A 14121-nucleotide genomic window follows, 5' to 3' on the forward strand; every position below is an offset into this window, starting at 1 on the left:
CATCCATGTGTATGCAAGACAGAGAATGAATCTACATAGGCTACTTAAGCCAGGACCAGTCCTGAAGTGTCTGTGATGGTGGCCAGATGCCACTGGTTGAACTCACTGTGGCAATGAATTGGCATCCAGTCAGTCCGGCTGATTTGAGAACACAGGTGCCCTACTAGGCCACCCACTCACCCTTCATATTGCTGCCACTCCTGGCCAGCAATGGAGCTCTGTGTGAGTGCCTGGGCATCATCCATTGTGTCTGTGATGTCCTAAAGGGAAGCCAGCACAACCAGAATAAAGGGCGTAGATCAATCCTGTCCTTCTTGCTGGTCCCTTGTGCTGTTCAGTGTCCAGACTGCCATTAAACCCCATAATATCCCAGAGTTACCAGTAAATTATGTAGCATCACCTAACTTTACTTAGAGTGACGCAAAGTTGGATTAAAGAAAAACAACAACAACCCATCGATATTCACTGGAAGTTGGCATGCATCACAACAACATTGCATATTTAAGTTTAACAGAAAATTGTGTACAGTCTGTGTCATGGATGCATGCTACCATTGTACAACACTCAATAATCCTCTAGTCAAAGTGTACTAAAAGATAGCTGGTACAATGCATACTTACGTACGCCAGCAAAAATTAACTTGTCATAGTTTTGGTCGTTGTCATGTAAACCAATCTGAATTGCACTGGTTCCAGATGTACAATAATGCAATTAATGACAGACTCATTTAATGAAACCATGTTTTCATAATTTGATTTGCAGTACCTACTCCTTAATATAATAGCTTATAATAGCTCATTAAAGGAAAATGTCTCATTCAGAACCAGCCCGACCACTAGACCGAAGCAGCTGCTTCAGGCAATAGATTTTGGTGTTTTGAAAGGGCGGCAAATTATTAATTATTTAATTGATAGTTATTATAGGAATAACCATAGGGAGGAGTGATTATGGGTTTTTCCGCTTCCTGTGCCAAGTAACTTGCCTGAATTTGAACATCATAACTTTGATTTGGGTGATTAGAGAAGCAACATTTGCAACTTCACTCTGGGCATCAAAATGTCTTTGACTGGTTGTGATATTACTTGATGATTGCAGTTATGATATAGAAACCTATTTTTGATAACAAAAAGTTGCGGACATGTATGGCTGCTTCACAGATAGCATGAACCAACATGCTGTACTGGTCTGAGTGTTGCAATGTGACTCTGGGAGACCAATATCTGGAATTCTGCTCAGCGAAACCGAATGGGTGACCATGGGCTAATTGCACTTTCTCAGGCTCAGAGGAAAGGAAAGGCAACACTATCTGTGCAAATCTTACCAAGAAAACCCATAAGCCTTGGGGTTACCATAAGTTTGAAATGATTTTGAAGGCATACAACAATACTAAATTATATACAAATATAGCATGTGAATGCAGCAAATGGTGCACCACACTCAAGGCAGCATTGTTGGCTCATTCTGTTACTAACTCAGAAAACACTGAAAAGGCATTCAGTGTGATGCAAACATAACTAGTATCAGAGCTTGGAAAGGTTGACGGTTGGATTACAATTTCCCAAATCCCCAGCTGGAACATTCTGCAAATTGAACTCCAAAATTATCATTCTAAGCTGTTCCAAGGCCAAGAAATAGGCCACACAAAATGCACTCCTTGCATGCTTCGCATTTGTCTGTTTCTGGGGCACTACATGGGAAAAGTGGAACTGAGGCAGATTAAATGAGAAAGAAGCTTATGTGCTGGAGTGTTTTGTAGCACCATGTGCAAGATAGAATTCATGTGTTGCTTTGGTATCAGTGAGTGAAGGGTTGCACCAGCTTCAGAATTATGAAGCAGATTTCACAAACCACCAAACTCGATTACTTGGATTGTGGCCCAGTCATTCTTATTTGGGTGTTCTTTAAATTGGTTCACATTTAATCAGAAAAATTTCCTTTTAACTTGTTTGTAGGGTCCAGTTAAGTCCTTTAAATTTATAGTGAAGCTGGCAGCATACATCTTCAGATGCCTACTCAAAACCAAGTATTATTGATTTCTATGGTGTTTACTTCCAGGTCAATGAGGATAGGACTTCAGCCTAAGGCAGTAATTATATATCCACTGACCTAGAAATAAGCCCAATTGAAAACAGTTTGGGATTCACTCCGAGTAAACATATAGAATATTGTCTTTTAGATTTTGTATTTAGTAATGTAATTTTTCTGAGATACAAAAACAATTGATGTCACTTACACTTTTGCCCAGCTGGGCGGAGCAGACAGTTTGTGCTGCAATTGTGTCATAATTCAATGGGGGAAAATATAAACAAAACCATAAAAAAATTTTATTCTGCCAAAGTGCAGACATAGCTTTGAAATTTTGTGATAATGATCAAGAACAAGAATGATTATATTCCAAGTCTTGTGGGTAAGATTGCCAAAAACCATGATTGATAGATGAAAATGGGTGGAACAGAAAAGAGTAAATTGAAAAGCTAGCTCTCCAAAGTCTTTGGACAACTGTAATATGCTGCCAGCCCTCCGATCATTCATTTTCCTAATTGCAAACCTCCCCAAGATATCATTCCAGGACCCATTTATTGCTGGTTCATATGTGCTCACAAAGTAATTTATGACTAAGCCATTAGCATCTAGAATGAAGGTGGGGAACCCACAGCCCATAGAGGCTGGTAAGTCTAATGGCAGCGAGGAGGTGAACTAACTCAGGGAGTTCGTCCAAACTTCAAAGGAGTGATTCAAGGTGTTGAAGCACCCCACTAAAATAGATTAGACATTAGGCACGGGCAATCCATAGTTCTAAATGGTTCCAAAGTACTTATAAAACTAGGGGGTGCTGGTGCTTTGCTTCTACAGTGTTGCTAAAGTTCTGGTGGTAAAAATTTCAGAACTCTAACAAAACTTTCAAAATTTCGTTATTATTTCGTTATTGGCAATTTTTATGACAGAACCAATTAGGAACTACCATTTATAACTTTAGCAACACTGTAGAAGCAAAGCACCAGTACCTCCTAGTTTTGTAAATACTTTAGAACCATTTAGAACCTTGGATTGCCCATGCCTATTAGGCATCTTAGATAGCTTCTGTAAAGTTCGAAACTCCGAGTCTCCATTGCCTAATGGTAAAGGTAAAGGTTTCCCCTGCCATTTCATCTAGTCATGTCTGGCTCTGGGAGGTGGTGCTTGTCTCTATTCCTAAGCTGAAAAGCTGGCATTGTCTGTAGATGCCTCCGAGGTCATGCGGCCAGCATGACTGCCTGGAGCACCATTACCTTTCTGCAGAAGCAGTACCTACTGACCTACTCACATTTGCATGTTTTCTACTGCTAGCTTGGCAGGAGCTAGGATAACAGCAGGAGCTCACCTTGCTCCCCAGATTCAAACCACCAACCTTTTGGTCAGCAAGTTCAGCAACTCAGCAGTTTAACCCGCTTTGCCACCAAGGGGCCCATGACACTGTAACTCTTGTTGCCCTAGTAATAGCTTAACCACTGACCAGCCTGACTGAGGATGATGGGAACAAAAGTCCAAAAACATCCAGCCCTGACATTGGGGAAATACCACAAAAGAGATAATTATCCTGCCTCCAGATCACCCTGGTAGCTATATAGGTCATTGGCTTTCCTCTACAGTGCTAATATATCCAGGAGCAGCCACCCCGCTCCGAAAATGGGAAAACTACAAATTTAAAAAAAACTTTTTTTTACCTGCATGGAGGAAGGACAGGGAGGTAGATCAATAACTGCCTTTGTGGGACAGACAAACAGTTACATTTCAGAAAGGAAAATAGAAAAAGAAGAATGAGAGAGAGGGAAAAAGTGAATTTCTAATGTTTTATGCTATCCAATTATTTTTCTAATCTAGCATTTCAAGGGCTGTGTTTTTCCTGAAGAGTATTTAAAGAGACCAGATTTCAAATGCAAACCTGGTTGGATATTGTTGGACCAAATGTAGTTCTTTATGAGTACAATAACTACTTATGTCTATTTAATTCAGTTAGACTCGAGTATAGGACAGAAGACTCAGTCATTTTACCATAACCTTAAGTTTTAGTATTATCATAAATTAAAGGCAAAAAACATAGCAAAGAAAGTATTGTCTTTCCTGAATGTAAAACCAACAGGTCACCAATCATAGCTCCATCTACTAGATTGCTTTGATAAGTTTCAGAGATCAACAGTAAGTAGCAGGGCACACGAAATAAGCAGCTAATAAATTCTGCTTGTCTCAAGGGAAAGATCCCACGTTTAATTTAGAAAAAAGAAAACATTTTTCTTTTCTTTTTTTTCTATCCCTTTTCTTATTGAATGCTTGGGTTTTCACCTTTGTTCATTTTGTGTCAAAACTTAATTCTACCATCACCGATTGAGATAACCATCTGTTTTCTATTTTCGTTTTGGTTTAATTGGGGCAAGGGAGCTCCATGCCCTTCTGAAAGGTAGGTCAAGCCAGGCTTTATTATTCATATTATTTTACAGAGTTGTTATGTTTTCCACTTAGATCATCCATGGAAGTCACTGAATAAGAGACTAGCCCAACATTAAGACTCTGTGCCTCTCATATAAAGCAGCTTTTCAGCATAACTGGGCCATAAAAATTGGATTTCTAGAGTGCCAATCATTACATTGGGTGGACGGAGCAGAATAAATGCTCATATTGTGCCCCTTTTGAGAAACATGAAAAAATATATTAAATTTATTGACTTCTGACAACAGTTGGGAACCTAATTCTCTAACTGTGGTTTTGCGAACTGCGTTCTCCACCACAGGTTGCCCTCTATCACATCAGCAATTTCCCACAGGCAAGCTATCATATTTTCAGCCACTAACATTTTAAATGGATCTTAAACTTATGAGGTAAAATTATCCAAACATTTGAAAATCCCATCTGACAGCATATGGCTTTGCTGAAAAGGAGAGATCAATAAGCCATAAGGAGTTCCACTGTGCTTTCTAGATGAGATGTCACCACCCTCAAACGTGGAACAGAGAAATATGAGCTTTGGTTTTGGGTCTCAGGCACCACATGTGTGGATAACTATAGCCCCATTCTGTCGTTTCTTTCTTGAAAAATGAGCAATCTTGTGAGTGGGGAAAAGGGGCTCAACTACGTTTCTTTCGGGTTCCCAACAATTTCCTTTCCTCAAAATCCTCACATCAAGAGCAGTGGGGAACCAAGCATATGTATATAGGCTTTTTCTGTGATTAGGAACTCTGACTGAGTAGGGGTCAGCAATTTTTAGCATTAAAGACATTTGTTGCTGTTGTGTGCCATCAAGTCATTTCCGACTTCTGGTCACCCTTAAGGTGACCCTGTTAATGGGTTTTCTGGAGCTGAGAGTATGCGACTCATCCAAAGTCACCCAGTGGGTCTCCATGGTTGAGCAAAGTTGAACTGTGGTGTCCAGAGCCATAATCCAGCACTCAAGCCACTACATCATGCTGACATGCCCCATAACGTATGGACAGTGTAAGCAGGGGATGCAATAGCATGCTGATGCCACTGAGTGAAAGAATATAAAAAAGAAACATTTGGGAAAGTGTTGAAAATCATGTTTTCCAAATGTTGAAAAATTGTTACAAGTGACAAGTGGTTTGTGGGAGGGGGGGGGCTCATTTCATTTTAAAAATGCTATTTTCTGCATAGAAAAAAAATGCTTTTTTAAAAGCATAACAACTACATGTACAAGGAAGCGCCAAATAGGGAATAATCTTCCAAAATTGTGTAGTTTTAGAAAACATTGTGGTGGGAATTGCTAAAATTACTTGTTTCTTATTTTGAGAAGAAAATTAGTAAAAATGTCTACCCTGTAAAATACCTTATATTGTAGTCATGGGGAGGATATATTACAGGTTTTGTATAGCTCTAGAACAGTGGTTCTCAACCTGTGCCGCCCCAGAAATCCCAGCCAGTTTACCAGCTGTTAGAAATTCTAGGAGTTGCAGGCCAAAACATCTGGAGACCCACAGGATGAGAACCACTGACCTAGAACAAGGCTCTAAATACAGATCTTTGTTAGGGTATCTCTTGGTCTTAGGAAATGAATGCTGAGGGTTTCAGAGGGCTGGATTGTAATTAAGGAGGCAAGGCTAATTTCTGCTCAGGAAGAAAAAGGAAGAAGAGGAAGATTTCACTGTGCCCAAACCCAATCATATGTATTTTCCCTACATAGCTGCAATTCCAACCCTCTGACCGAGTGACTTTCTGAAATCAAATTTCAGGCATACAAGATAAACAATAATAGTTGTGAAACTATATTTAGTACTGAAACCCAACATGATGTAATTGCTTGAGTGTTGGACTAGGACTCTGGGAGACCAGGTTTTGAATCCCCATGGAAACCCGCTGGGCGATTTTAGGCAGGTCACACTCTTTCACCCACAGGGGAAAGCTATGGTCAGTCCTCTCCCCTTGAAAAGGTCTTGCTAAGAAAACCTCATGAGAAAATTGTCGTAAGTTAGAGTCAAAGGCACACAACAGCACTAACAATTTAAATTAAATACATCATTGTGTTACATAATTGAATAATTGTATATCTAATTGAATCAGTTATGCCTCTGTTTCTCTGAAAATTCCTGTACCTTACTGTTACTTTAATAGTTACTGTTTCATTATCCAGGCTGAGGCCACTAGGAGGTGCTAGAGCAAGAAGGATAGTCCATTTTACAGGGAGGAGGATGAAGGAGGAAAACAATTTCCTCCATTTTTGCTAGTTATTTTCCCTCCCCCCATCCCATATCATAAATGAGGGTTGTTTCCATAAAAGGGACATGGGTGAGGGGAATAGCAGTAATACAGGAGGAAATGGTATAACTCCTTCAATCCACCGCCTACCCCCATAAAATGGACTATCCTTCTCTCTCTAGCAACCCCTAGTGGCCTCCGCCCAAATAATGAAACAGTATCCTTTAACCCAGTGGTTCCCAATCTTTGGCCCTCCAGGTGTTTTGAGCTTCAACTCCAAGAAATCCCAGCCAACTTACCAGCTATTAGGAACTGTAGGAGCTGAAGTCCAAAACACCTGGAGGCCCAAAGGTTGGGAACCACTGCTTTAATGGAATACCCTCAATATAATTTAAAGTTAAAGAAATACATGTTTTAACGCAGGGTATGGCCTCATCTACCTCCTAATATGGGCAAACAGTCTGCTATTAGTAAAACAAATATGTTGTTAAAAGTGTATTTTGAACATTGTTATTTTTTTTTCATTTTTAAAAATATTTTTCAGTGAATGTTGTGGCAATGCTTCAGGAATTCTGGGAGAATAAGCAGAAACAGAAAGGCATATTTTCAAGTGAAGGCACCGTGCTTTATGAGTCACTAAACTCACCTGGGCCGCCTTTTGTGAGTTATGTCACCCTCCCTGGAGGAAGCTGCTTTGGTAACTTTCAGGTAAGAATACATGACAGAACATACAGTGGGGAGAGATTTATTATGGCAATAAGTTCATCCTGATTGTCATAGCTATCCATTGCCCTCTTTCAGTTCTTAATTGTTGGGTCTCCCAATGAAATAGGCAGGGGGGAAAGTTCAAATATGTAAAAAAAGAAACATATACTGCAGTCTCCTTTCTGGAGAAGGAATGGGCAAATGTACAGGAATAGTGCAGTTTCTCCCATGAACCACACTGACCTATTTTGGCCAGTTGAGAAGAGTTGTGGACTCTAGGGAGTCGGAAAAGCAAATGCCTGCATCCGTGAGTAGTTTGGGGCAGCACATGAAAAAAGAACCCCCAAAATCAGGCCCAAATATTTAAAACAATTTGGGGTGATCTGGAGGGTTTGGTGAGGGTGCCTTTGAGAAGTTGTGGAAAACAAACTACTACATTTGCGAGCTGTTGTGGTACTTTGAGCTGATTTTAAAATGCCAGGAATTCAACCTGAAATTTTTACAAACATCTCGGGTGGGTCCTGAGGCTTTGGGATGTACAAAGGAGCCAGTAGGACTGTATGTTAAAAAAAAAAAATCTCCTTAGCAAGGAAAGTTTTAAACCTTTGTGTCTTATAATTGCTTTTATTCACCTCTCTAGGTTTTTAAAACTATTGTATTAAGAAAGTCTCAGAAGGGCAATGAAAAACATTTATACAAACTGGATACAATTTCTTGGACTTACAAGAGAGCTTAGAAATATGAGGAATGAGGTAACAGTAGACAGCCAGTGTTAGTTCTCTTTATTTCATTTTTAAAAATAAAATATGAGAATGATACAGTGGAAATGTGTTGTGGTCAATTGAATGTGTATTTTCTACCAAATTATGTTACTACTTTGTACACTGTCATCACTGTATAATATTTCACTCTGCTTTGCTAATACTTGCAAATGCATCAATACCAATTCCTTTTTTTTTTCTTGTCACATAATCAAATGTCTCCCTGGTGCACTACAAAGGAATTGATGGTGCACTTTTAATGCTGTTAGTGTGCATGGAGCATCCATTATGTTTAGCTTCAGTTGTCAATACTTGCCCTTCAACACCAACATACCTCTAGCGGTGCCGCTGAAAGCATATTGGAGGCATTTGGTTGGAGAGAGCCTATCTCCTCTTCAGATGGATGCCCTGGAGGCTTCTGTAGATTGATCCCTTCAGGAAAATATTAAGAAGGGTGCAGATGAGTCTCAGAGCAATGAGCAATTTCCAAAGAGAGGAGAAATGTTACTGGAAATGATTAGCAGCATTACCAAGGGAAAGGCTGCTGGTATGTTCGATGATAAATATGCATGCTTCCCATGCATGCTTAACCTAAGATAAATTAATTTAGTGACAGCCACAGAAGAAACATTTTCTCAGCAATTCTTATTCCCCCAAACTACTCCATTGGGAGGGCTTCACTTCCCAGAAGCCCTCCCAAGCCATGTAAGATGGGATGAGACAGAGGCTGTTGGAGGGCTTTCATAAGGAGATGGGAGCAAGCTTGTTTTCTGCTGCCCTGGAGGCAAGGGCGTGGAACAATGGTTCAAATTGCAGGAAAGGAGATTCCATCTGAACATTAGGAAGAACTTCCTAACTGTGAGAGCTGTTCAGCAGTGGAACTCTCTGCTCTGGAGTGGTGGAGGCTCCTTCTTTGGAGGACTTTAAACAGAGGCTGGATGTCCATCTTTCAGGGTTGCTTTAAATGCGATTTTCCTGCTTCTTGACAGGAGGTTGGACTGGATGACCCACGAGGTCTCTTCCAAATATGATTTTATGATTCTATGAGGGAGTAACACAAAATTAAGGAGGTTTTTAGGGGTTCACTGATAGTTCCCACTTCTTCAGTAGCCCCCCCCCCCATACAGGGGGGGGTCCTTATTTTGGCCATAACAAGGAGTCTTTTTGAAGGTATAAGGAGGAAATGTCAGCAAACATCTTATGTGCACTTCTTTAGGTGAAATGGCTGTGTTATCCAAGTTAGTGAGCTTATAAGGTTATCTAACAGAAGATCTATTAAAATGGATGAGAATTATCCAAGAACCCATCAATTTCAGTAGTATCCAAAAGTATCCCAAATGGTTGAGTTTTTTCCCTCTTACAAATTAGCCCCCCCAAATGAGCAAACATCATAATTTACTGTATTTTTATTATCCCCTGAGTTTTCAAGAAAACCCAAATAGCACCACACAGTCCCTCCTCTTGCTAATTCATTCTATCCATAAGATTAGTATTGAGGAATCCTTTGACCCTCTGAAAGTTTTTGGCTGTTGGTGAAAGATTGTGGGATTTGTAGTCCAGAACACCTGTAGGAGCAAAGGTCATACCTTAAATAAAGGTTGGGTCCCAAAATACATGAGGGAACAAATGCTGATAGAAAAAAGAAAGGGATTTTTAAAAGGGAAAATAAAGTATAATTTGTGGAAAGGCATAATAGTCATACAGGCCCCTTCCACACAGCTGAATAAAATCCCACATTATCTGCTTTGAACTGGGATATACTTAGGCGACTTATGGCAGTGTGGACTCAGATAACCCAGTTCAAAGCAGATATTGTGGGTTATTCTGCCTTGATATTCTGGGTTATAAGGCTGTGTGGAAGGGCCCATGGAAGCACTGCACAATTTTAAGCAGTTGTATTAATATTGATTGTATTAAGGATTACAAGATATGTTTATGTACTTCACTAGAATGGCTCTTCTTTGGTGTGCCAGAAGCCAGTCACTCTTGACTTATAGTCTCTTACATCAGTTATTCAGAAGTGAAAAGGATGTCCTTTGCATCCCTTGAAATGTCCAACAAATCAAAAAAGGGTTTCACCGGGGCCAACAAATTGTTATGGCCAATTAAACTAAATCAAAAGAATTCTGAGCTTTAAGCATATTTGATCAGTTTATCCACTTTCCAGTCATGGCACCTCATAGAATTTGAATAATCCTAGAGCAATCTTACTTGGAAATACGATGATCCACATGATGCATGAATATCAACCACAAGTCCTCAGAGCATGTCACTTATAGCCTCGCAAATGATAAAATACTTCTCTAGTTGGCAATTAAAATTTCCAAGCTCTGCTCTTAACAGGAAAAAAGCATTTCCATATTCTGTTGTTAAGGTCTTTGCAGATACTGCTTGCAAGACCATTTAGACATTATAACTGGACTAAATAGAGTTTTTATTGTATTGTCGAAGGCTTTCATGGCTGGAATCACTAGGTTCTTGTGGGTTTTTTCGGGCTATAGAGCCATGTTCTAGAGGCATTTCTCCTGACGTTTCGCCTGCATCTATGGCAAGCATCCTCAGAGGTTGTGAGGTCTGTTGGAAGTAGGAAAAATGGGTTTATATATATCTGTGGAATGGCTGGGGTGGGGCAAGGAGCTCTTCCCTGCTGCAGTTAGGTGTGAATGTTTAGCTGATCACCTTCATTAGCATTTGAAGGACTCCATCTAGTATCTTTCATCCAAGATCCTTGTTCATAATTCATATTCAAACCATGTTGAAGTCCGTAGTCACTATTCTTCAAATGCTTGTGTGCAAAGTCATATCTTTAACTTTTTTCTAAAAATGAGAAGGGACCTGTCTGATGTCACTGGGGTGGAAGTTCCACAGCTGAGGAGCCACCACTGAGAAGGCTCTGTCTCTTGTCCCCACCAACTGCACTTGCGAACAGGGTGAGACTGAGAACAGAGCCTCCTCAGATGATCTTAAAATTCTAGTGGGCTCATACAAGGGGATACATTTGGACAGGTAAGTTGGACTGGAAATGTTTAGGGCTTTATTGGCCAAGGCCAGCACTTTAAATTGGGCTCGGTAACAAATCGGCAGCCAGTGGAGCTGACACAACAGGGGAGTTGTATGCTCCCTGTACGACAATTAGCCAGGAGGTGGATGAGAACAGAGTACGAGAGGTACATGGAGCAAGAGATTAAGGAATAAGAATGGTTGCTTGTGTGCCTTTGGGTTGTTTCCAACTTATAGCAAACCTAATGTGAATAGGGCTTTCTTGGCAAGATTAATTCAGATTGGGGCTTGTCTTTACTTTGCTCTGAGCCCAAGGGAGTGTGACTGTCACTTAAAGCAGAAAAAGATGGATATTCACCTACATGACGAATATTCAATTCAATTTCTGTAACCTTAAACCAAAAGCAAACATGTTCAAATATACCACAGGAGAATTTACACATATGTAAGTCTTCAAAATGGTCAGGCCACTCAGTTCTGGTGCCAGATGTGACCTGAAAAACTTTGATGAATAAGGCGATACAGTGGTCTTTTCGGGGAAGTGCTCTTGCCCTGAGATTTTCTAATATGACCTTGAACAACAGAAAAAAGTACCAGGTCTTCTGATTCAGCCCCCTTCTACACAGACCTTAAATTCCAGAAGAAAGTGGGATACAAGGGGTGGGGGGCTAGATGACGCTGGATCACAGGATGGCATGAAAAACACATGATAAAAAGGTTTGCTTAAAATCTGAGAGATGTGCTGCTACAGAGCACTGTATATCCCCAAACTCAAAAAACCACAAGCGTCCCTTGCAATGTGCTGGTGCAGACTGCTCCACCGCTTATCCTCATTTTATAATCCCAAATCAGATGATGAGTGATGTAAATGGATGGATCCAAATGGAAGCACGAGAGAAAAGCAATTCCAATAAGAACTCTCTCCAGCCATTCCTTAGTTCCCATATTTATGAAATTGAATTTGCACAGGGGCATGGTAGGCAAGTGTCCCAAAAGTGAAACAGAGTTCAAGAGGTCAAATTTAAAGGCCACAGGAGGTGAGATGAGATGATGACAAGAAATCTGCTTGTGTGTACTTAGCTATATCGGCATCAGCACTTATGAGGTGCAATGCATCTCAGTGTCAATAAGAAAAAAATTAGAAGAAAACTCCTAGCGAATGTCCCATAACCTTTGTGGTTCCCTTCAATCCACATTATCCAAACCTTTCTGGAGACCGTGTGACCATTTCCTGAGACTAATGGCTCCATGTAAGGACTCTCCTTAAGGTACCAGAATTTTTAATCCCACTTTCTTACTCTGGACTAAGTGCCTGTCTGGAATCATAAAATCATAGAGTTGGAAGAGACCTCGTGGGCCATCCAGTCCAACCCCCTAATGGTCATGGAAGGGCTCTCTGTGTGATCAAGCAACCATTTGTACACGGAAAATTGTGTAGTTCTTCTTCCACATCTGACCTCCCATTGAAAGCTACCTGATACACTCTAGTACTATAGCCTTAAACTTATTTGCTACAAATGTGTTTTTAATAAATATGCCTCAGAGACTTTGCTTTCAAGTGCATTTTTGTATGCTTTCTATATATGTGATATTGGTTTTAAATATAAATTATGCTGACACTCAGATGTTGTCTGCATTAGGAGTTATCATTAAAGTTGCAATCATTTAAGGGATTTGTTATTTGTTAGCTTTTTGGTTTTTGTAGTTGTTGTTTGGTTGGTTTTTGTGTGTTTTTTTCTCTTGTTCTTTGACCTAAGAATTATGCAATATCTTGGCCTATTGAATGCTTAACATCCATGAAGTATGGCTCAATGCATCTCTACATTCATATACTTCCCATATTCTTCTGATGCCATTTGTATCAGGACCCAGTGATTAGAGCTAACAGTGAAAATGGTATTTCATTTCTGAATTACAGTAAAGAAGGGCAACTTGAGGACTATCTGATAAATTTCTGGCTCCCCTTTAGTTGAACTCTGATGTCAACCCACTCATAACTTCAGCAGATGTTTTTGCTTTTCTTACCAATAGGAATGTCAGCGATGAAGTATTTATTTAAATATAATGAATAGGTTTAATACATCTCTAATTAACAACAAATGAATGTATACAGCTTTAAGGACTCATTGTAGTATTTGAGGGATTAAGCAGGAGAAAAATGTTCGAACCAAAACTCAGCCAGTACTATGATAAAGATAAGGTTTCATGCACTTTTTCAGAATGTGTAGGTACCTGTCTAGAATGTCAGAGAAACATCTGGTTTGGGCTCAGTCTTCCCAGTTTGTTGCACTTAGCTTTAACTACTCTTGTCTACATGGGATGGGTTAATCTGTGGCATTTGTGCCTTAGAGCTGCCCAGGAACTGGCATGTACCTACTGAATCTGGGGCCATGTGTCCAGATTGTATAGGCCATCCCATTGCTGGCCTGTGTGCTTACCCATATGTCACCACTACTGCTATTTTCAGCCTCATAGCTCCCTGCAAGTGACCCACTCCTCCTTACTGATCGCATAGGTGCCTCATTCTGATCTCAGTAGATGCAACTGCAGTGGTAAGGTACCCATGGGGTGTTCCATGGCCAGAAAGAAGGAGTAGCAGTGATATGAGGAAGACCAATCCCCTTCCTTATGTTCATCACCCTTCAGAGGAAGGGTGATGGCAACAGTGTACATGTGGACAATGGATGAGACCAAAATGAGCCCAATCCAGCTTCCAGATAGCCATGAAGTCTGCAGATATTTTGGACTTCCTTGCATATTCCAGGGTGTCCTCCAAATTTCACTGAGTGCAGAGCAAAATTGGGATATTGGTGAAAATATCATGATACTTACTGAAAGTTGGTGTGCATCATGAAGATTGCCTGTACAACTCAGACTGAGAACTTTTTTTAACTAATGGAGATAAGTCTTAATACCACCAATATTCACAGGACATTTTCTATTATATTTCCATATTATTAGAAGATTACTTAAA

General features: G+C 40.2%; 1 protein-coding gene across 1 annotated transcript in view; it reads left to right on the forward strand.

Annotated features, from left to right (window-relative positions):
* The window catches only part of LIX1 (limb and CNS expressed 1), a 51712-nt gene that overhangs the window by 11411 nt on the left and 26180 nt on the right, over nt 1–14121 (forward strand). Inside the window, exon 2 of the mRNA XM_060761823.2 lies at nt 7226–7389. Coding sequence (XP_060617806.2) covers nt 7226–7389 — 164 coding nt within the window. The remainder of the gene's footprint in view (nt 1–7225; nt 7390–14121) is intronic.

The sequence above is a fragment of the Anolis sagrei genome, chromosome 2, assembly GCF_037176765.1.
Source record: "Anolis sagrei isolate rAnoSag1 chromosome 2, rAnoSag1.mat, whole genome shotgun sequence".
NCBI classification, from domain to species: domain Eukaryota; kingdom Metazoa; phylum Chordata; class Lepidosauria; order Squamata; family Dactyloidae; genus Anolis; species Anolis sagrei.